This window comes from Chlamydotis macqueenii, chromosome 1 (assembly GCF_036417535.1).
Source record: "Chlamydotis macqueenii isolate bChlMac1 chromosome 1, bChlMac1.mat, whole genome shotgun sequence".
Classification (NCBI taxonomy): Eukaryota; Metazoa; Chordata; class Aves; order Otidiformes; family Otididae; genus Chlamydotis; species Chlamydotis macqueenii.
The window spans coordinates 211,964,099-211,985,981 of record NC_141556.1 but is presented as its reverse complement, the minus strand read 5'-3'; the positions used below and the strand labels follow the sequence as shown (position 1 = coordinate 211,985,981).

The 21,883-nt window shown below is 42.1% G+C and overlaps 1 protein-coding gene across 1 annotated transcript in view; it reads right to left on the bottom strand.

Annotated features, from left to right (window-relative positions):
- Window positions 1-2,168: 2,168 nt before the first annotated feature.
- RSF1 (remodeling and spacing factor 1) overlaps window positions 2,169-21,883 on the bottom strand; it is a 61,355-nt gene continuing 41,640 nt past the window's right edge. The window contains exons 9-16 of the mRNA XM_086739720.1: window positions 20,866-20,945; window positions 16,861-16,915; window positions 15,535-15,644; window positions 12,784-12,851; window positions 11,985-12,192; window positions 9,577-9,800; window positions 7,522-7,713; window positions 2,169-6,303 (exon numbers count right to left, since the gene is read on the bottom strand). Of these exons, the coding sequence (XP_086595846.1) occupies window positions 5,729-6,303; window positions 7,522-7,713; window positions 9,577-9,800; window positions 11,985-12,192; window positions 12,784-12,851; window positions 15,535-15,644; window positions 16,861-16,915; window positions 20,866-20,945 (1,512 nt within the window). The 3' untranslated portion in view covers window positions 2,169-5,728. The remainder of the gene's footprint in view (window positions 6,304-7,521; window positions 7,714-9,576; window positions 9,801-11,984; window positions 12,193-12,783; window positions 12,852-15,534; window positions 15,645-16,860; window positions 16,916-20,865; window positions 20,946-21,883) is intronic.

Genomic DNA, 21,883 nt, shown 5'->3' with positions numbered 1-21,883 from the left:
GGGAACCAGTGAGACCGGCTGTACACAAAGCGCTGCGAAGTGCACGAAGTAAACCAGCTGAGAGAACTGAGCGGCTCTAGCGCTCAGCTCTCCCTAGGAACCTTTGGGGTTAGACGGCGCGCCGGCAGATATATTCGCAGAGGCGCGTGCCTTCATTAAGCACGCGTCCCCTCTGCCTGCCGTCTTGTCCCCTTCTCCTGCTCCTCGGCTCAGGTGTGGGGCGCCAGCATTTACAAAATGGTAGTCAAAAACCCGAGCTGTAGGACTGACTTCCTTTTAATTGCAGTTAAATCTGGAGCCTTTATACCACATATTCAATTATTAAAACTTCTTCTCTATTTTAGAGTGTTCTATTCTTTCCCCAGAAGCTGTACACAATTTTTTTCACGTGTCATACTAAGCAATATACATTTTTTGCAATATACAAAATAAGTTAAATTACTCTGAAGCGTCAGGACAATCCATTCCCAACCACGGGTTTGCCATTTGGAACTGTCTCCGTTAGTTACACCTAATCTAAGACAGGAGCTCGGTAAGCGATGCGTGTTTTCAGAAGTGACTAGTGATCTTCGGAACCCCAACTGCTGGGTTTCCAGCTTCAGAAATTATTTTCAACTGATAAATATTTCTGAAGCCAGAGCTCTCCCGCAGATCTCAGACTGGGTACCAATTCTAAAGCACCAAAAATTAGTCGTATAGAATTTTTCTTACATCAGTACATACTGGGAAAAAAAAAAAAAATATTTCTGCTTGATTTTTCATTTTCTGTCTTCCAACATTTTAAGTCAGCTATAATCCCTACCCTGTTAGGGAAGGGGAGGAGGAAAATTAAGACTACCAGGGCTTGATCCTGCAAATCCTTATTTCAGCCAATAACCTAAATGCTTCCACAGAAGTTTTAAACGTTTAAGGAACTGCAGAACTGTGCTCTTTCACACGATTTGCTGAGTTTTCCCCACCATATTCAACACAATTTTCTTCAGAAAGTTACTATTTTGCTTGAAGATATTTGATCTTATACAGATTTCTGTAGCTAAGGATTTTATATACCCAAGTGAATCAGACGCACACGTCAAATGTAGACAGATCTCGAGCGCGCGCTGCACGTTATGTGCGTAACACAGGCTTGTCAATAGTGGTCACTGTACCAAAACCAAATTTCAGGGCCTACAGGTCGCTATTTTGAACTAGACGATACAAATCTCTTTGTCAGACCAGTTCTGGGGGCTCGCCTTACTGCCGCATCATTTACATCACTCGGTACAAAGTGAATTAAAAAAGCAGATGCCATAAAAATTCCTTATTTATTTTTCCTGAAAGAAGTTTGTGAAAATACGTAATTTGAAATAATTATCTGAAATTTTAGACTGGGCCTTCCTATTGAAGAGAACTGAAAGCCAAGTTGTAAGCGCCTGAAAACAGAGGTATAAAACGGACACCCTGACAATGGACCATTAAAATTATTAAACAATGGCAGCACCTGGATACCAACGTAGTTCAAAGGATAGATGTGAAGACAAATCAGAACAAGTGTCCCACTACCATACAATGTTTTTCTTTTGGGAACATACATTCTTTCCCCTTGAGGGTGAGGAAGGTCTCTCACCAAGGGTTCAGACACAGCAATTAGAACACAGAAGCGAACGGAAAACGAGTCCGGCTAAGTCATTAGCTCCTGCTATACAAAGAGTAACCGAGACGCTTTAACCTAAAGAAATCTTGAAGGTGACACACTTAAACGAGCAATTTAGAAAAAAAGCATGTTTCTCTCAAGTGCTGTTAGAGCAATCTTTTCATTTAAAAGAATATCAGGAAGATGCAATAACTCTAGTGTGATTCAGCGTGCTTAGAGGAAAGATGGGGAGAGACTCTTCAGCAGCGCCTGTTGTGACAGGATGAGGGGTGATGGTTTTAAAACAGGAGGTGGTAGACTCAGACTGGACATCAGGAAAAAGTTTTTTTTACACTGAGGGTGGTGGGGCACTGGCCCAGGTTGCCCAGAGAGGCGGTGGATGCCCCATCCCTGGAAACATTCCAGGCCAGGTTGGATGAGGCTCTGAGCAACCTGATGTGGTTGGAGATGTCCCTGCTCCTGGCAGGGGGGTTGGACTGGGTGGGCTTGAAAGGTCCCTCCCAACCCAAACCATTCTGTGATTCTAAATCCAAAGTCAAACTATGAAAGAGTTTATTGTTCAGCACTGATCCTCCTACAAGATTTCAACAGTAAGGGTTTTTTTGGTAGTTTGGTGATGTCATTTTCCATTTTAAAATCAAAAATATGCTCAGGTTTAGCAGATTCAGTAACTAGAAGTGGTGAAACAGAGTTCTTAATTCTCCCACCCTTCTGGCTAGATTAACACCACACTAATTAATTATAGAGCAGACCTACTGCATCGCTGATAGTCACAGGAGCCAGCCTTTATCTCGGTGACACAAAAAGTCCACTCCTCCACTCCATTTACAGGTCCTTCCCCTCACCAATGCCACTTGAACTGCACACACAAATCAATTCACTTTCTTCCCAATCAGTTCTACTCTGAAGAGTTTGCAGTCAAAAAAAAAAAGAAAAAGCTTTTAGTGACAACCTGTGTGGAATAAACAAGAGTTTGTCGAATAAATGTTTTGTATGTTCAGCCAATAGCTGCTGCTTCTTGTACTTTTAAATCCATTTTTGTTAAAAAAATAATAAAAAAAAACCAACAAAAAACCCTGGCCAGCTTTCTTTCACTCTGCCTCTTGCACAGTTTGAGCTTTCTGTTAGCCCAAAGCCACACCTGAAGATCAGTATGCAAAGACATTGAACTCCTGATCTCACGACGAGGAGCACTTAACGACACCAGGAGGACATTTCCACTCCGGAATCACAAACACACACTGTAACAGCAGGAACCCTGTGCGGCACAGGCAGCTGGCCTCGTGTCACAAAACGGCATCTTTCCAGCTAGACCGTACATTTTCCGGCAAGCAGGAAGCCTTAGAAATGACAGAAATAACGGGTGGGAAAATTTAAGACTCCCTAGGGAGTTTTTTTGCAGTTTTTACTTGCACCCGCTAGTCCAAGGGGGAACTCTGGATCCTAGGGGATGAAGCTGTCTCGGGTACCAAAGACAACAGAAAAGCTGCTTTTAAAAAGTGACCTACAGAAACTAAAACTTGGGAACAACTTGTAATTGCGCATTTTTAAAACACAACGCTCCTGATGTAAGCTTCAATGCTCCCGTTCTGCTTCCCACTTTTACATCACTCCCTAACTCAGAACTCAGTTTTTTCCTGGTTGGCATATTCAGTATTGTAACTTCCTACATTCACAATTCCTTGCCCACTAAATATTTAACATTTTCGTTGTGTCTACAAGGAAGAATGTTTGCTGCAGCACCGATCAGATCCTAAAAGGCTCCATCAGGCAGCAAAAGCTTACGGCAGCGCCAAAACAAATGAGAAACCATGGGTTGCACGGCATTGCTGCACGTGAATCAGTTTGCACTGCAAATATTAAAAATGCTCGGCAGTCAGTAACACTGGAAAGTGGAAGCCGTGTGTTCTTGTTTTAAAACACAAGTATCTTAGAAACGTAGAAGCACTGCATTTACGCGTTGCCCAGGCAAAGGAAAACACAACAGCAGCTTAAAACGCTACACGTGCTCTTTGAGAACTCATTCTAAACCTCTCTGCCTTTCCACTACCCTGTTTTAACGTCTGCTTATGAAAACTTAACATCAGTAAGGTGGAAAAATATTTAATCTTTAATGGAATTAAGCTCTAATTTAGAAAGAGAGCGATTTCTCCATTTTTTAAATCACAAGCTTGCCGAGCACAGGAGTCAGGGCAGTTCTGTCTTTCTGCAGCTCCGATGATTCTAGTTTTACAGCGGGATACGTGCGCCGCTAGGACCCAACCGAGTACGAGTCGTGGAGGTGTTCTGACAGAACTCGTGGGGAAACAAAACCAAGACTTTCAAGGCCAGAAGGCAGGGATTTGGGGATCTAGAGAGGTATTTAGTAAAGGCCTAATGCCATTTTTATTATGAGAAAACAGAAGTGCTCAATGACTGACTAGGAAGTGCAACATAATGGAAGGGAATCAGGTGGGGCAGGACGGGAGAACTCACTCCTCAGTGGCAGCAGCAGTTTTGGTGCATCCATTGCCGGCAATGGACGTAAACACCAGTCAAAAATCCAAATCGCAGAGCAAAAGGATTAAGAGATGTGACCTGTCAGGATTTCAACACTGGGCAGATCCGTCTGAGCTATGCACTACAACGCGTACAAACGGTACAGCCTGCATCTTAATTCAGAGTAAAGAGAAAACTGAATGCTACCCACAACATTTCAGCTCTGCTCATTCTCATGTGCCCCATGTTGGGTTTTTTTTCTTTTGTTGTTGTTGAATAAAAGCACAAATCACTTTATGCCCACTCAAAACTTGATGAGATGTCTTGGAGTCAAGCGTTTCCTCTCAGAAATACTGCCACCTTGAAATCAGTTGGTCACATGACAATTATTAAACTGTATTTTAAGAAAATTCTAACGGCCAAAGGCCAACACTACATTCAAAACCTGCTAATACATCCAGGCAGGTAAGTAAAATCAAAACAAAAAACACACACAAACCCCAAACAGAAAAGCTCCAAAAGGAAAACTGTTCCATTTGTTTACTTCAATTTGAAGTAGATATTAAGGACATGAATGGACCAGTCGCGGTTTATTCGAGAATCCCTCAATCCTCTGACGCACCGTCATTCTGTGGTCAATGCCGTTTGCACGCACGCTGCTCCCAACAGATGGTGAACCTCGAGCGGCCGGGCAGCTACGGCAGGGTTCTTTTGTCTGTACAGGTTTGCAGCACGTCAAGACGCCATCCGACTTACACGCTAACGTCCCGTGGCTACGTCCTCCCGCCAGACACCGTGCGTCGAGGGCCGTCTGCCGAACTACGAGAGAGCTTTAGAAATTCACGGCTAGCGTGTTTCCACTGTCAAAAACGTCATTACAGTACACTTTACTGTACAAACACTTTAAAGGATGTTTATTAGGAAAGTCTGCAAGTCATAATGGATAGTAGAGTTCTTGCGTACGGTACCTTCTCGGCCTCTAATAATTCTGTTTGCCTCCAGTATTAAAATCAAACTGCGCCCGTGAAGGTGATTACTAAAATGAGCTATGGTATGTTAACCTACAACCCACAAAATGCGACAGTACAGACATTAATTCTTTTTTTTTTTTTTTTAAACTGTCTGTTAAGTTGTAATCTAAGTTGTGAACATTTAAATATAATATATATCTCATATGAAAAAGCTAAAGCACAAGTGCTTCTGGCATCCCCCCCCGCCCCGCCCACCCCTTGAGCCAAACCCACCCCAGTTCCGGTTTGGGCCCTGACCGATTTGGAATGCTTTCTTAGGCCACCCATTTCCACAAATTTGTATGCACTCAGGAAATATAAAGTCAAAAATATACAAATCTCTTGTTGTTATAAGGTTTTTGTGAGTGAAATTACCCAGGACCATGGACTTGGAAGGAGAAGGGGGGATAAGAGAGGGAATTTACAGCAATTAATCTTCAAAGTTCAAAACTGGTCACTTCACAGAAAGACTGCAGGACTGGTGAAATTCTTGCTTCTAAAAAGTGATACTGTAGTGGAGAATTTTCTAGGAAAAATAAAACAGCTTTTAATAACTGGCCCGCTGGTATGAGCTACCGTGGAATAAATTAGCACAAAAATGGAAGTCTTATAACTGTTCACTGTTACAGACGTAATCAACAAGGTCAGTCACTCTCAAAAGTTCGTCTTCATCTTCCTCCGGCCCTACTGCTTCCTGCCCGCTCCCCGTCCCGTTGGGCGCCAGGCTGGCACTGGCCGCGCTGTCCTTGGGAGCCTGGTTCTTCTCCCCTGGCTTGCCAATCAAGTTCTCAATGGTTTTACCTGGGCTCTGTCCGTTGGTGGAAGGCAAATCCACCAGGCTGTAGTCCAAAGGGCTCTCTACTTTCCCTACGTTATCAAAGTCATCTTCGTCGTCGCTTTCTATCCGGTAGCAGTGCTTCTTGGTGTTGTCTTGAGGAGCTTGGGGTGCTGGCAGCTTATTTGCAGGAGCGGGGTTTTCTGCATCGTCGTTAGCATTTTCGCAGTTGTCTTCCTCGTCTGTTTCAATTCGGTTGAGCCGTTTGCGGACAGGCCTCCCTTCGTCTTCCTCATCCTCTCCTTCCTCCTCAGAGTAGTCATCTGTACTTCGTCGACGTTTTCGAATCAATCGCTTGGAATCCTTGGTGGATTCGTCATCTTCAGAGTTCTTAGATGTGTAGCTCTCTGGAATAAGCAGCAGACTTAAAGCCATTAGCAAATCTGAGTGCAGCCAAAACAATTACACTTTTTATTTTTTTTGTCTTTCGTACTCAAAAATTCACATTTCTACCTCCTTTCCCAGGTTCCCTGTCGTAGTTCAGCCCCGACCGGGACCAGACTACGCAGTCTTTCTCTCACTCCCCCCACCTCGAGAGAACAGGGGAAGATTATTTATTTATTTTTGGCAAACTGGAATATTGCCCACACACTGACAGCTTTACACTGACCCTTGATGGCTTAGGTGAGAAAAGATGGAGACTGAGAAATTAAACGCCAAACAGCACGTGATGTCTCCTTGCAGCTTCCATTAGAAACGCACGTGACTTGTTGGTTTAAAGGGTGGTGTTAAACGTAGGTTCGAGCTGCCAGAGGCTCTGTCAGAGCTCCTGTATTTTCAACATAATTACACTTCCAGTAACGCTGTTACGTGTTTTATAACGCATCGTGGGAACAGTGGGAGAGTACTGCAGTGGGACTAAATGGTGCTGATTTTAACAGGCAAAAAGCCAGTACCAAAAATACCTGAGCAAAGGGGATTTCATGGAGGAAAGACACCAGTCAGGCCCTGCTTAAAGTCACAACTGCAGGCAGCAAAAAAAACTCAGCCACCATATAGCAGAGTCTTAGCAGAGAGCCTTTACGCTGTACTCCTGAGAACAGACTGCACTGAAGTATAACATCAAGTTTTTGAGATACTATATGGTTGCATTAAATATTTATTTCCCTTCATCTAAGAGGATCCTCTAACACTCTAAACTTAGGCTAGCACTTCCAAAACTTACCTACAAATCAGAGGCCTGTCAAACGCGGCCGATTTTCTGAGGAAGCCTGGCACCCATCGCAACCCGCACTGCTCAGCGTCTAAGAGTTGGACCTAAGGTCTCATAAGCTGGGCGCCCGGAATGCAGAGCACCCAAAGCCAGGGGTTGGCTTTTGTAAAAGCTGATTTTACATCAAGACGCACACCAGACGCCCACGGCGTGACTGCCCTTACTTTGAGAAGTGGCTGCAACAGTGCACCATCAAGCACCAGTGGACTGTTTCAGAAGGAAACAGTTTCTGAGAAACATCAAGGAAGAAGAGAAAGAAGATTTTCCAAAATCTGTGAATTATAGACAGTTTTATCTTCACGCTAATGCTGACATATACCAGCTCCCGCCATCGGTGGACTGGTTATTTTACCTTCACTATCAGAAGTGGAGAGCCTGCGTTTATGAACTCTTCTTAACTCCTTCCCGTATCGGACACTCTTCTGTGAGCCATCACTTTCTGAATCTTCCTTATAATTAACTTGTCTCTTCTGATTCCGTCTTGATCTTCTCCTCCTAGTTTCCAGGTAATCGTCATCACTGTAATCTGTGTAATCACCGCTCTCTGTTCAGAAGAAAACAGTGACGTGCATTATTCCATTAAAGCAAAACCGCACAATTTAGATAAAGGTTTAGACCAGCACCAATAAAACCACGCGCTCTTTCAGCACTGGAGAGTCTCAACCATCGTGCCTCATTACCCTGACCTGTTCCAGGCTCATCCATCAGTTCCTCCATTCATCGCCAGCGTAGAATTGCTTGATTTTAAAATCTTCTCACAAACCCTTTTTCTGTTTCCCTCAAACGCCTCCAGAAGTTTCTTTCTTGTGTTTTTGTTCCCTCATCTCTGCTGTTGCCGAAGATGCCTCCTCTACAGTTCCTCACAGCTGAAACAACCTTATGAATTGGAGTTGATGATGCACATTACCACTGACACCGGAAAGTCCTTTCTGGTTTTAAAGTTTAAATAAATTGTGCTCTACTCAGACACTTTTTAGAACAGGTAGATGAAAAACCACTGACAAGATGAAACTCCAGGTAAGAGTCGAGTTACAGAATTTAAATTAACAACAAAAATTCAGTTTCACTTCATTGTAAGTCTGCTTAAAACAGAAACTGTATAGAAGAAACTTACCATCATTCACAGTTCTTCCTGCACCAGCCTACTGCAGCTGGTGTCTTTAAGAATTAAATGTATTTACAGCAGCTGAAAATAGCCTTCAATCAACTTCAGCTGCTTTTTCACTCAGCTGTGCCAGAACAATTACCCCAGGATACATTTCTATACATGTCACGCACTGTTCCTAAGTTAATGACTGACATGGGTCACAGATCAAAGCGGCATCCTCTTTACTTCCTAAAATATCAGGGAAAGAATCACAGCAAGTCAGCAAGAACAGCCACCTTCAGAAAGAAACTCCTTCTCTGGAGACTGAAAACAAAGCCACTCGCAGGACACTATTTCCTTAGCTCAAAACAGGCGTAAAGCAGGATCCTGAGGGATGGTAACGGGTGAAAGAGGAACGCACAGTTAAGACTATGCTCTTGAATATTTATGGAATGATACTGGAATTGGATTACTTTATCAGAAATGTGTGTCCATCAGGAAACAAATAGTTGCTCCTGTGCATTATAGCACATATATGAGCAATCTCTTTATACTCAGTACCTTAAATTCACAATAAAAATAAGTGCTTACACATCTGGCACTTTCTAGGACCGGGTCTCAAATGAAGCGGAAACAAGGACAGTCTTCAGAGAGAGATGCTAATCAGGAAAAGGTTTAAGTATTGCACAGGTGCTATTCTCACACTTCAAACTGCGCAAAGAGAAAACAAACTGGCTGAAGGACAGATAGAATAAATGAATTGTTAGGTTCTCCTGTGATGCAAGAGTCTTCAGTTACGAAAGATCAGAAAGGATAATCGTAGGAGAGAGATTCAAGGTGTTACCATTTCCTTTCAAGCTTGCTAGAGAACACAGAATGCCGTACAACTGAAGGAATTTTCTTCCATGCGAAGTGAGGGAAAATGCTTCTTTCAGAAGTTTTTTCAGAGGTATTCAGAAGGTTTTCAAGCAGCTATAAAGAAGGGCATTTTTGCCTCCACCCTTTCTCTTCCCTGCAATCACGTCCCAAAGACGAAGGTAAAGGGTAGCTAAAACTATCGACAAAGGCGGCCTTTTGAACCTCAGCACAAGCATTCATTTAAATACATCGTTACTTAAAATGCCAGGAACCTCGTACTCAGCACCAGCTTCCTGCAGAACATTCACAGCAGAAATAGCAGCAAACTCCTTTACAGCAAAAATTACATCTGACTTGACCAAAGCAAGCAAACAAGTTATCGGTGTCACAGGAAACTGAGACTTCCACTCTTCCTCTCTCCGGTACAAAGTATTTAATATATCTAAGACTTCTTATGCTCACCAGATTCTCTGCTTGAGTTATCCTCAGAGTCTTCATCTTCGTCATCTTCAGAATATTTTTTCTTGACTGTTTTCCTTCGTAACCGCCTGCTTTGCCTCATCGGCCTGGAGAGGTGTCGCCTGGATATGCGGGCACAGAACTCTGAGTCGCTGTCTTCGTTTGATGGTGGGTCGTCTTCACTTTCATCCAGATTTTCCTCGGATATAACAAACTCGTCCTGAGATCTGTTCAAAGAGAGACCACAGAAAACAGAGATAGGTATCAGAAACCAAGGATCGAAACAATATTTGTATTTTACAAGCGGTATATGCAAAATGAGTATTGTCTTACATTAAAAAAATGCACAAGTTTTACAGTAATAATGTGGAGCAAAGATCGCGAGAGAGCAGAATGCCATCACTGACACCAGGTTTTACTTGTATACTTGGGATCATAGAATCACAGAATGGTTTGGGTTGGAAGGGACCTTCAAAGCCCATCCAGCCCAAACCCCCTGCCAGGAGCAGGGACATCTCCAACCAGATCAGGTTGCTCAGAGCCCCGGCCAACCTGGCCTGGAATGTTTCCAGGGATGGGGCATCCACCGCCTCTCTAGGCAACCTGCGTCAGTGTTCTACCACCCTCAGTGTAAGAAAATTTTTCCTAATGTCTAATCTGAATCTGCCTCCCTCTATTTTGAAACCATCACCCCTCGTCCTGTCACAACAAGTCCTGCTGAAGAGTCTCTCCCCATCTTTCCTGTAGCCCCCTTTAGGCACTGGAAGACCTCTATAATATATAGTGGATATAGCTTTACAGTGCATTACACAGCAGATTAGAACAGCAAGTGAACATAAACACATCAGACATTCACAGAGGATGATTCTGCAGAGATAACCTCCCCTTCACGAACCAAGCACTGTCCTACACAATTTGAGAGTTAGAATATCATGTCTTAACACAAAACTGTTGCTCTCAGGCAAAACATGCATCTCTCAAACTTGTAACACTCCCATTATTTCAAAAGTAACCAATGCTGCTTTAAAAACCGTTGAGCACTGAAGGTACACAGTCACTTCCATTTGGCCACCAGCTGAATGTGAATTCCAGCAGTTGAAAACGCACGAGCACACTTCACCAGATCAATGCACTATTAATTCTGTGCCATTTCCACAAGCTACGCTCATTGATTGGAAGTTTCCAGCACGTTTAGTTCAGGTATTCAGGGTGCCACTGAAATGCCCTCAGCATGGTCACAGGTGAAAAAATGAAAAACAAAGCTCAAAATTTGCATCTGTATTGTACAGATTATCCATACACTCAGTAAATTGACTCAGTGACTACTGAGTGAAGTCACTACAGTGACTACTGTGAAGCTTTAAATGTTGGTAGAGTCTAGACCTCATGCTACATTATGTTTCTTCACTGATGCATACAGGATGTCTAAAATTATTAATTTTTTTAACATTAGGAATTCATAGAATCACAGAATGGTTTGGGTTGGAAGGGACCTTCAAAGCCCATCCAGTCCAACCCCCTGCAAGGAGCAGGGACATCTCCAACCAGATCAGGTTGTTCAGAGCCCCGGCCAACCTGGCCTGGAATATTTCCAGGGATGGGGCCTCCACCACCTCTCTGGGCAACCTGGGCCAGCGTTCCACCACCCTCAGTGTAAAAAATTTTTTCCTAATATCCAATTAAATCTACCTCCCTCTATTTTAAAACCAGTACCCCTCATCCTGTCACAACAGGCCTTTCTACACAAAGACTGAATGGTGAGACATTCCATGGAAAGAGTTTCAGTTGGCCAGAGCAATACTCATTTAGCCTTTAAAGTTTCACATGACATGTATTTGTTTTCTACAGTATAAACCACTTCTTCATCTGTTTTCAAACTCTGTCTCCTAGAGAACAGAAACCAGGAATTGACTTCAGAATGTGCATGTCAATTTCTGCATGCTCTAAATGGGACCATTTTACTCTTCCAATTTCTAAAATTACAATTAGGCCCAATAAAAATCCCACAAAATGGGAGATATTTTCAAAAGGAAACAGCCAGCCTCATTTTAGCTACATCTTTTTTCAGGATTTCTGCTAGACAGCCACATCAGTCAGAGAACCAAGCCCATCTGCCTCCTTCACTCAGATACCCATGTACGGAACCCCACATCTGGCCTCAAACATACCAGCAACATTTCCAGGACATGTTTTGCTTAAAATACAGATTGGATGATTTCAGCGCATCGATCCAGAGTAGGGTTTCTCCAGTACAGCGACGTTCCCCTAGGCCAGGAGGACTTTTGGTGGCACTGTGCAGCGCGGTTCCAGCACTGGGCACGTGCTCCTAACAATCGTTTCGGGGGCACTGCAGAGTCACAGAAGCCTGTAGCGGTCCGTGACTTACGGTGGAAGTTAAATTGCATACCTACCCATCACTGATCTTGAATTCATCCTCACTCTCTTCTTCATCCAGATTACTGTCGCTGTCCAAGTCATTTAGTCGCCGTCGTTTCTTGCGTCGTGCTGCAGCAGCCCTTTGCGGTCGCTTGTTTTCTTTCCTTTCTTCCTCTAGGATTGTAGAAATGTCTTTTCCACGGTGACCCGTGATGTTAGACATGTCTTTGCCTCTGCCAATGCCTGGATTCAGCGATAGAAGGGGGGGGGAAGAATCATAGAATGGTTAGAGTTGGAAGGGACCTTCAAAGGTCATTTAGTCCAACCCCCCTGCAAGGAGCAGGGACATCCCTGACTAGAAAAAGAGCAAGTTTATTTTTGGTTTAACTTTATATGTATCTTTCTTCCGTACCTCTAGATTCAGTTTATGTTCTGTAAAGCAGAACATATTCTGTCCTGCAGGACTCCGTCTGGAGTCTTGTTCCTGAGACACACGGGATGTCAACAGGGCTGGCTGCCGTTCCAATCTCAAATCCAAAACTTAACAAATTAACTTCTAAGCATTTTCTTGTGATGCCTAATTCATTGCATTCATACATCAAAACACGTACAAGCTGATTGTAACTATCAAGACCAAATACTTTTTGGCATCTTTTGGCAGCCTGGGATGGCCATTCCCGAGGGAAGTTTAGTTTGATTCCAAAAATACAACAGTAAAAACTCAACTGTGGCGTTTAAGAGGGAGGATTATATTTGTTGCTTCTCGTATCAAAATAAATTTGATCTCAATCTTATCACCACTGCAACGAAAAGTAAACAGCATCAGATACACACCTCCTCCGTCAGCCTCCTTGATATCATCCTCAATTGCCTCATCAATTGCCTCATCAAATTCGTCAAACCTAAAAGGAACAGCTTTAGTTTACCTCTTTGAAGCGAGTTCTCATTAAATTACGTTATGAAAACATCCCCCAAAATTTAAAACTGCTCTAAGAAATCACACTGCACAGACAACGGGCTGGATACATAATAAAATACCAAAGAGAATGGGTCAGATTCACGATAAAATAGCCATTTTTTTTAAGAGGTGTGTTCTTTATTTCTGCTTGCTAGCAGATTATTTACCATTGCCTTGTTGTTACTATTGATTTATATGAACAGAAAACCACTTTCATTTTACATGACATACCACTGAATTTAACAATAGATAATTTGGAAGTTCTTTAAGAAGGTATCAGTATCGTCTTTCACACAAACTGTCAGTCATTTTTTCCACACCTTTTATTAGATTTCAGTAGATGACATATGCGCTACCGATCAGCAAAACAGCCTTTCTGAAAAGCACCTGTTAAAGTAAAATTATTCATCCTGCCTAAATTTCCCTTGAAAACTTCTTTCAGATAAAGCTGAGATGCTTCTTCCTCCTCTTACAGCTCACGGTAATTATGGATCTGCAACATCTAAGCTGAGCGGGTAAAAGGTACTGCACACAGTTCTTTGTAATTTTATACAAATAAGCTATAAAGTAATATTACCTAGCTAAATTGGACAAACACAAGGAAAATATTTGAGTACGTTTGTCCTGCAGCAGCTTTTACAAAACTGCATAAATCTCTGCACATCAAGTAACTTATTTCAAGGGAACAGCAAATGCAGGAAAAAGGAGCCTGGCCTTTTACACCAGTGACTTCTGCTTGGTTCTCCAGCGATGAATTCAAATCCCATTAAAAAAAAAAAAAAAAAAAAGATTGCTACCTGCACCACCAAACAGATGCCTTGAGATGTAACATGCAAAAGTACAAATTTTATTAATTATATAGGAAGGACATTTTATTTAGATGCAAGTTTTTCTTCTCATTTAAAAAAAAAAAAATTAACTTTTTGGTGTTTTTTAGACAGAAACAACTAGCTCTTGGATAGTACTTTCAGGAAAGATTCAGTTTCTCAGTCACGAAAGAAAGATTACAGTTATATTTATCTCGGTACTCCACAGTAACTTCCAGCAGAACAAGAAAATAATAGATCTAATATTACTCTGTATTCCAATAGTAAGCATAAAAAAAAAAAAAAAACAAAAAACAAACAACTTTCTCCTTCAAAAATAAGGGGATGAATTTCTGGTTTAAGAACAACTGCATGTCACATTCAAGGCGGCTTTCCACAGCAAGGGAGTAACTCAAATTATTCCATCAATGAATTCCACATTTCTCAAACATCACGTGAGGAATATGTGAGAAATCACTTAACATTTTCAAATCACCGCTAACAAATAACCTGAGCTCAAACATGAGCTGGCAGCTGCTCGTCTGTGAGGTGTAATGGAACAGAATTTATTTTTCTGCTGCTTTATTCGTGATGCAGATTCCTGCTAACCTCCTCACGAGAGGACTCGACAGATGACTCAGGTGATACAAAGGGATTACAAATCTTTAGAGAACCAGAACGCCACACAGTAGAGATTTGTCTGTAAGCAGAACAAGACGTTTAGCATTTATTTTCCCCCGCTGAAGGAAAGCCCACGCAGTTCTCCGTGACGCTATCAGGACTTTGCTGCGGACGTATACATTTGAAGTGACACGCTGACACGTGTGGTATTTTCACCAGCTCAAAGTTACGCGTATGATGGAGTCTGTAAGAGCTAATCAAGGTCTAAGTGACTTTTCTGAACAGACTGGAAAGACTGGCATATACGAATGCCATGCTTCTCCTCAACAGCAAAACCAGACTGCCTAGCAGTTTCATCATGGTTCTTGTTGGAAGGTTTTGAAAGTTGTCATGTTCTCATTTTTTATGAGAAAGGTCTACATAGAGCAAGTACAGGAAAGGTTTTGGTTTGGGTTTGTTTTTGTTGTTTTTTTTTTTTAATATTCCTGATGCAGCTGGGTCAAAAAAACACAAGCCCCGGGGCAATCACATTCTTCTCTAATCCCAAAAGGCAGCCTGCGTGCCTGGTGGACTGAAGAGGATACAGAGCATCTCCAAGTATTGTTGAGACATTAGTTTATACAACACCTTGGTAACACACTGAGCGCAAAAGATCATATTAAGATCATGTTAAGTGGCCAGTTCTACTTTCAGAACGCACAGAGTTTAAATATTTTGGAATTTTAATTTACTAATTGCATTTTTATAACCATTTTTCTAAAGAGTTACATTTTTTGATCGCATTTTAAGTTTCCTGCCACTTTCACATAACGAAGCCGTAAGGGGTCGGGGGGGGAGAGAGGAATTTGAGGCCTTTAGGCATAAGCATCGATCTCCCTTGCTGTTGCAAGGAGAGGGATGATTCACCTGCTTTAACTTACTCCAGAAACTGCAGTAACACCAAAACCTTCTCCAGTATTCCTGAACAAAGCACCATATACATTTTATTTTTTTTTTTTAATGCATCATCCTTTCACTATACCACCTCATACGCTTTTAAGACCATCAAGCGTAACCAGTATTTAGAGGAAAGAACAAAGACGCTTTAGTTGGGCATCTCTTAAATGTGAAGGCATGCATGAGAAGCGGTGAGTTGCTCGAGAAAGAAAACGACAGTATGACTCTTCTGTGTTTTACAAGCTATTTAAACAAGCTGCTGACCTGTAGCTTATGCACTTTCGGGTTCTAGTGGACCTCCTTTCAAGCAGCTTTGATTTTGGCTTTTTGGAATCTTTCTTCTTTTCTTCCTGACCTTCAGGTATTTCTGGCTCCTGTTCACATAAGACAGAAGGATCAAAAAGCTTTATCGCCCCCTCCCTCCGCACTCATTATGACTGAACTCACCTGATACAGATATTTATACGATCTGGAAAGCTCATCCGCCCAGCACAACACATTTTGGCTTCTAATGTGACTTGTGGCAGCGGAGTTCACGTGAACACTTGCACATATTGCCCTTACTGGTTGCAGAATTTCACAAACACAGAGTTTAAGGGTTCAAGCTACTGGACCATTGCGATTGTACAGCAATACTTGAGTTCATGCCCCAGGTGATACTTCCAGGATGAGAAAACGCAGCAGCTGAATAAATTGTTGGTAGCGTGCTGAGCACAGGGACACCTTTACATGGTGCAGTTTCAACAAAGCTCCACACAGGTTAATTTTATGATACTGTTTCCAAGTTATAATTTGAAAAAAAATTGAATTTTTCAAACATATGCTCCCAGCCAGAGACTCTTTTGCAACTTTGTAAAAGCTGTTATAACTTTTTTTTGTTATCCAGAGACAGGGGGAGAAAGCTGGCTTTCTTACAGTCAGAGTGGAAAGTTTACGTTTAAAACAAACACAAGTTTCATTTTAAACTCTCATGCAAGGAACAGATTATATAATTTCAGACAAAGGCATTTGGCTAAGACTTCAAGAGAATCGCTTTAAAATGTATTTAACAAGTGAGAAGAGGCTGTTCTCACATGAATAAAAACACATTTCCTCTTTTGTAAAGGGAAACCATATAAAAGCATCTGTTAATAAATGTTTATCGTTTTTAACCACATGTGATGTCAATATCCATTTGCTGGAGGCAAATGTTATGCTTCTAACAGATCCTGCTTATTCCCTCTGAATCATAAACCAGAAACATTTGTTTCCCTTAGTTCCAAAGGAAAGCTGTAACAATTAGCTCAGACCTAGATAACGATACAGCAGACACCAGAGGCGAATAAACTGAATCCCACCTTTATAAACTACAGAATGGCAGGGGCACTCTGCGTGGCACGCGCTGGCTCTAATAAACACGATAAAGCTCCCTTGGTTTCTCTGCTAAATTCAATCTCAGTCTAAAATGAAGGGTCTAGAATCGTTTCTGACCTGCATACAGATTGATTTTTCTTTCCAAGTTGCTACTAGCACTTCTAACACATCACTGAGAAACTTCTTCCCTGTGAAGTTTGGAAAATAAAACAAAAATACAGAGGCACAGTAACTTACCTGAGGTGGAATGATGTTCTCTATACTGATACCCACATACACCAACCGCTCTTTTCTTTAGGAAAGAAAAAAATGAAAATAAGCTTAGAGAGAGGCTGCAGATATCTGTAAAATAATGCAGTAATTAGCACCGTTTGAAGCTCTCACTATCGCTAGGCAGAAACATCCCAAGAGGATGTTCCAAGTACAAACAGTTGGAATTATCCTAAATCTCATTTTCCTGCGTGCATAATGTGAGAGATTTCCAAAGAGTTCTGACAAACAACAGTACTTGAAGATCGCAGGCACCACAGAAACAATTGAATTGGGATCTAAAAAGCAATTAAAAAACAACTAAAACCCAAAAATGTTGTGATCAAGATTATGCTGATCGTAACTACCACCAACCTGGGAGGCAGTGAAAGATAAAACGGGAATTCAAAAGTCACACCGAACTAGAAAAATTACGCGAAGATGGGATGCAATCCAAAATGGACAAGTGCCAGATTTTTAGACCTGGGCATGAACAATCAGCTCTAGAAACAGCAGGGAACTGCCTACAATGCAATTCTTTGTCAGAGGAGAACAGCCTGGAGAAAGATCAAGAGTCAAGGTCCTGCGGAAACAACTACGATGACAGATGGATGTGCGAAGAGGAGAACAGCTTCCAGGAGAACTGACGGCAGCCTGCCACGGCAGCCAGACCTGTGCACACCTAACTGGAGTGCCTGGTGCCCCCTGGGCACCACACGTACTTCAAGAAAGCCGCGATCCAGCTGAAGAGTTCCGAGCTAGCCAGTAGGAGTTACTGGAGGGCAGCGGACATGCCAAGTTGAGAAAAGCTGAAAAAATAGCACAGATTGGTCTAGAGAACACTAGACTGAAGATGGGGGAGAGAATATATACTGTATATACAGGGTGGGTAACAAAACTGCCACCACCACAGGGCCCTACTAGCCTTTTTCTAGGGAAACAAGGGATAAGTTAAACAGATGAATATATCAAAGAAAGTTGGAGGCATTTGCTGAGCTCTGCAAGGACTCTAAAGGCAAGCCACATCTCCACAGACTTTTAGATTATTTTGAATAACAGTATTTTAGACCATACACTCTGAAGAACAATCCCGGGGCAGGGGGGCAAGGTATGAACTAGACATCTGCCAGCACATCTCCAACTCTCAGGATCCAGTTAAACATCTTTACTGACAAAAAGTAAAAACGGATTTGCAGTTGTTTTACAGCCAAAAAGACCAGGAACTTTGACAACTCAGTATCATTATGTCTAAATTGAAATTTCTGGCTGTGTATAAAAGTAATTGGTTTTGTCTGCTAACGTCAGTTCTCCAAAGTGACAGGAAAATTCTTCATCCATCTGAGCACCATGAGACTGGCTGGATGAGGAAAAAATTTGTCATACACCGTGCAAAGTCACTATGCTCTTGAAAATACATTACAATAGCATCTTAAGGCAAGGAATACAACTGCTAAAATGAGAAAGAAAACAGAAATGTAAAGATTTTTGTATTCAGCAAATGCCTTTGATAGTTTCCTCCGCTTCTGATTTCTTGTAAAGCAAGACATCGAGAGACAAGAGAGATGAGAAAAATTCAGCTGTTTTTAAACATGATCAGTGATTCTTCTCCCTGCCTTGCGTACACGCTGCTGAAGAAAATGAAAACAAGCTGTGCCTGCTGAGGTAAGGGTCTTAAAATGAAATGCAAAATGAAGTATGAAATGCATTCCTTTTAGTGCGTAGCACACAGAAGCTTGACTCTTTAACCAGCAGTTGAAACATCTGAACCAAGAGATCTCCAATGGCCGGTGCAGATAAGCACTGACTGGTTATAAACTCTTCCTAGATGAACGCAGAAAACATTCTCTCTCGTGTAAGCAGCTGCAAAAGTTGCTACGGGGAAGTCACGAAAGTGTGCAGGAAAGGAAGTACTCCACCTGATTTGGCCTGGGAGAAGCAGACAAGTAGTCCCTAGAGGGATTTTCTATCAAGAAGTCAGAGTCTCTAATATGAAGTAAAAGGGGCAGCAGTAAAACCTCTAATGTCGCCTCCCTCTAGCTGGTGGTAAGACATGATTACAGAAGTCAGCGTGTAGGTGAGAAACCTGGAATTCAGCCAGGCTGTTGTGGAGGCACCTTGAATTCGTGAACAGTAAACAAAAAAAAAATGGGTATGGCTTTGATCTATGTATTTGTAAGTCAACGTGAAATCTAAAATTTTCATTTAAAAAATTCTGTGACATAACGCTTTTGGGATGTGTAAGAATACAGCTGAGCCGCTGAATGAATTCCATCAGATTCCCGAAAGCTAGAGAATAACAAAGACCATGCCAGTATCACTACTTCATATAAGCACAATAACACCGGTTCAAAGAATCTATTAAGTGTGTGTGCCCATGATAAGATAGTTGGTTTTAGAATCATAGAGTTATGGAATGGTTAGGGTGGGAAGGGACCTTCAAAGCCCATCCAGCCCAACCCCCCTGCAAGGAGCAGGGACATCTCCAACCAGATCAGGTTGCTCAGAGCCCCGGCCAACCTGGCCTGGAATGTTTCCAGGGATGGGACATCCACCACCTCTCTGGGCAACCTGGGACAGTGTTCTACCACCCTCAGTGTAAGAAAATTTTTCCTAATGTCTAATCTGAATCTGCCTCTCTATTTTGAAACCATCACCCCTCGTCCTGTCACAACAGGCCCTGCTGAAGAGTCTCTCCCCATCTCTTTGCCAAAACATCAGACAGTATGTACTGTGACTTTACAGAAACACTGCATTGAAATATTTCTGTGCCCAAACCAATCAACCTCCTTTAACTTTTACAGCAAGCTGTAATAAGGACTATAATTTCTTATAGTATTAGAATTCTTTGCCCTTTTTACCTCACTAGCAACGAGTCTTCCCACCATAAAGCAGAGCGGCAGACAGTTCCTCTGTGTTCCACACTCCTGCGCAGACAGAGGCTGAGCTCACTCAGAAAAAAAACCTCTTGGACTCATTCCCAAACCTACAAATTCACTAGAATTGGCAAGCCGTGGATAATTTTACCACAACGTGTTGTAACTCTGCTGTGAGCAGAAGCGGTGACGTTAGGAACAGTTGGTATCTGCTCTGTCACTACCACTGTCGCTGCTGAACAGCAACAACAAACAGGAGATTTGAATGAAGCTGAAAATGGACGTGGAATCACTGCGTCTTGAAAGACTACACCCCACACGGCGTTACAGCACCTGCTACAAATATACGCCTGCTCAATTATTTTCTTTAAAAAGGTCTCATCTTCTGGTGAAATTTGCATTTTAAGACACAATTCATGCAAAGTTTTGCTTAATAATGCACACAGATGTTATTGAATTCTGCAAAAGTACTCAATATATGTCCTAAAAGGTATAAATGATGCAGACGGTGCTTCATGTCCCTCATTTTTCGAGTCTGAAAACTGCAGGTAGGACATTCCAAATATTAAGGATGTTGTTCATAAATGCAGTAAATCAGCTGGCATTTAGCCTTCGGTAAAGGCAGGGGTGCACACAAAATTTCATTCAAAGGTGTAATTTAGCTGATCTACTGCACTACTGCAATTGCATCTTGTAAGGTCAGCCAAGTTTAACAGAATCTAAAGCAACAAGACTCAAAACACACATTAATCTGATGACCTTTGTAACCAAGTCCTTGCTTACAGCAGGAACTCTGCACTCGGCTGACAGCATTATTAACACACACACTCAAAACCATTTAACTACTGGTACGGGAAAGCCAAACTTGTGTTCAGGCACCTTGACCGAAGTTTAAGACAAATTATTTGCTTATCCCTTCCAATTACTGGACTTTTTCTCCCATCTTGCAAGTTCTCCCAGCACTGCACCACCAATAATCAGTGGGAAGTCAAAACTGGTCTTACCAATTCCCAGTCTCATCGCTACTTTCCTCCCCAGACCCCAGTGACTTTAATGCTTGTTCAGTTATTACTCCCCCTCCGCACAGCAGCTTGCTGTGAACGCATCCAAACAGCAGTACCTGCGTTCTGCACGCTCCTTCTTTTTTAAGACAACGTCCAGATCTTGTAATTGTTCTTCTAATTTCTCGCAGAGTAATTTCTAAGGGAATGAAACACAACATTAGTTTCTTTCATAACCAACTATTTTCATCTGAAGTTCAGACACTTCGTTCGCTATTTCTGTATTTGTCACATTAATGTCTGGAAGTAGGGTCAGCACCTGGCTACACTGGAGGCTTCTCTTCCATGAACGAGGCTTTACAACAAAAACTGTCTTCCTAAAACCATGAACTGCTACAGAGATGCATCCTCCCAGTAACTGACATTTATTCTGTGCCTAAAGCAAATTAAAGATGTTTAGAATAAACATATTTCTAAATTACTACCGCATTTTTGTTGGTATTTACAACGCTGCTTCAGGAAAACTTGAGGATTTCACAGACACATCATCTACATGCAGAAAGCTGAGTGCACACACACGCAGCGCTGTTTGTCCCTTATCTTAACCTCTGGAGAACACAGGAGTCCGTGGCCACGGCAGTAAAAAAGTAGAGATGCACTTCAGGATCATTTCCTTACCAAATGTTCCATACCTTAGAATGTCACTTGATACTCAAGGAGCCATATGTAAAAACGACTTTTTATGGACAAATTGTGCCTTATTCCCCGTTAATGCCCTCATCGTACCAAGGATGATCTTCACGCTTTTACAAATCTGTCATTCTTCATAATAAAAATTACTGAGCAGCCGCAGAGCAAGGAGATGCTCTAACTGCAAGCTGCAATCCCAAATTGTGTAAGAAAACATTCTTGCATATTCAAGATCATCACTACTTAAAAATACTCCTCAGAAGACAGCTGAAAATCAATGCTCAATATAACCATACCACACCACGTCCAGCGTGGCTAAGTTCGTGCAGGACAACAGCCCTTTTGGCAAAGAATTTTTCTGAAAGCAAGGAAGGGGTTTGAGATCGGGCAGATTATTCTGAAAATGTGCATAAATAGCTCCCCATTAATTAACAAGAATAGCATCAC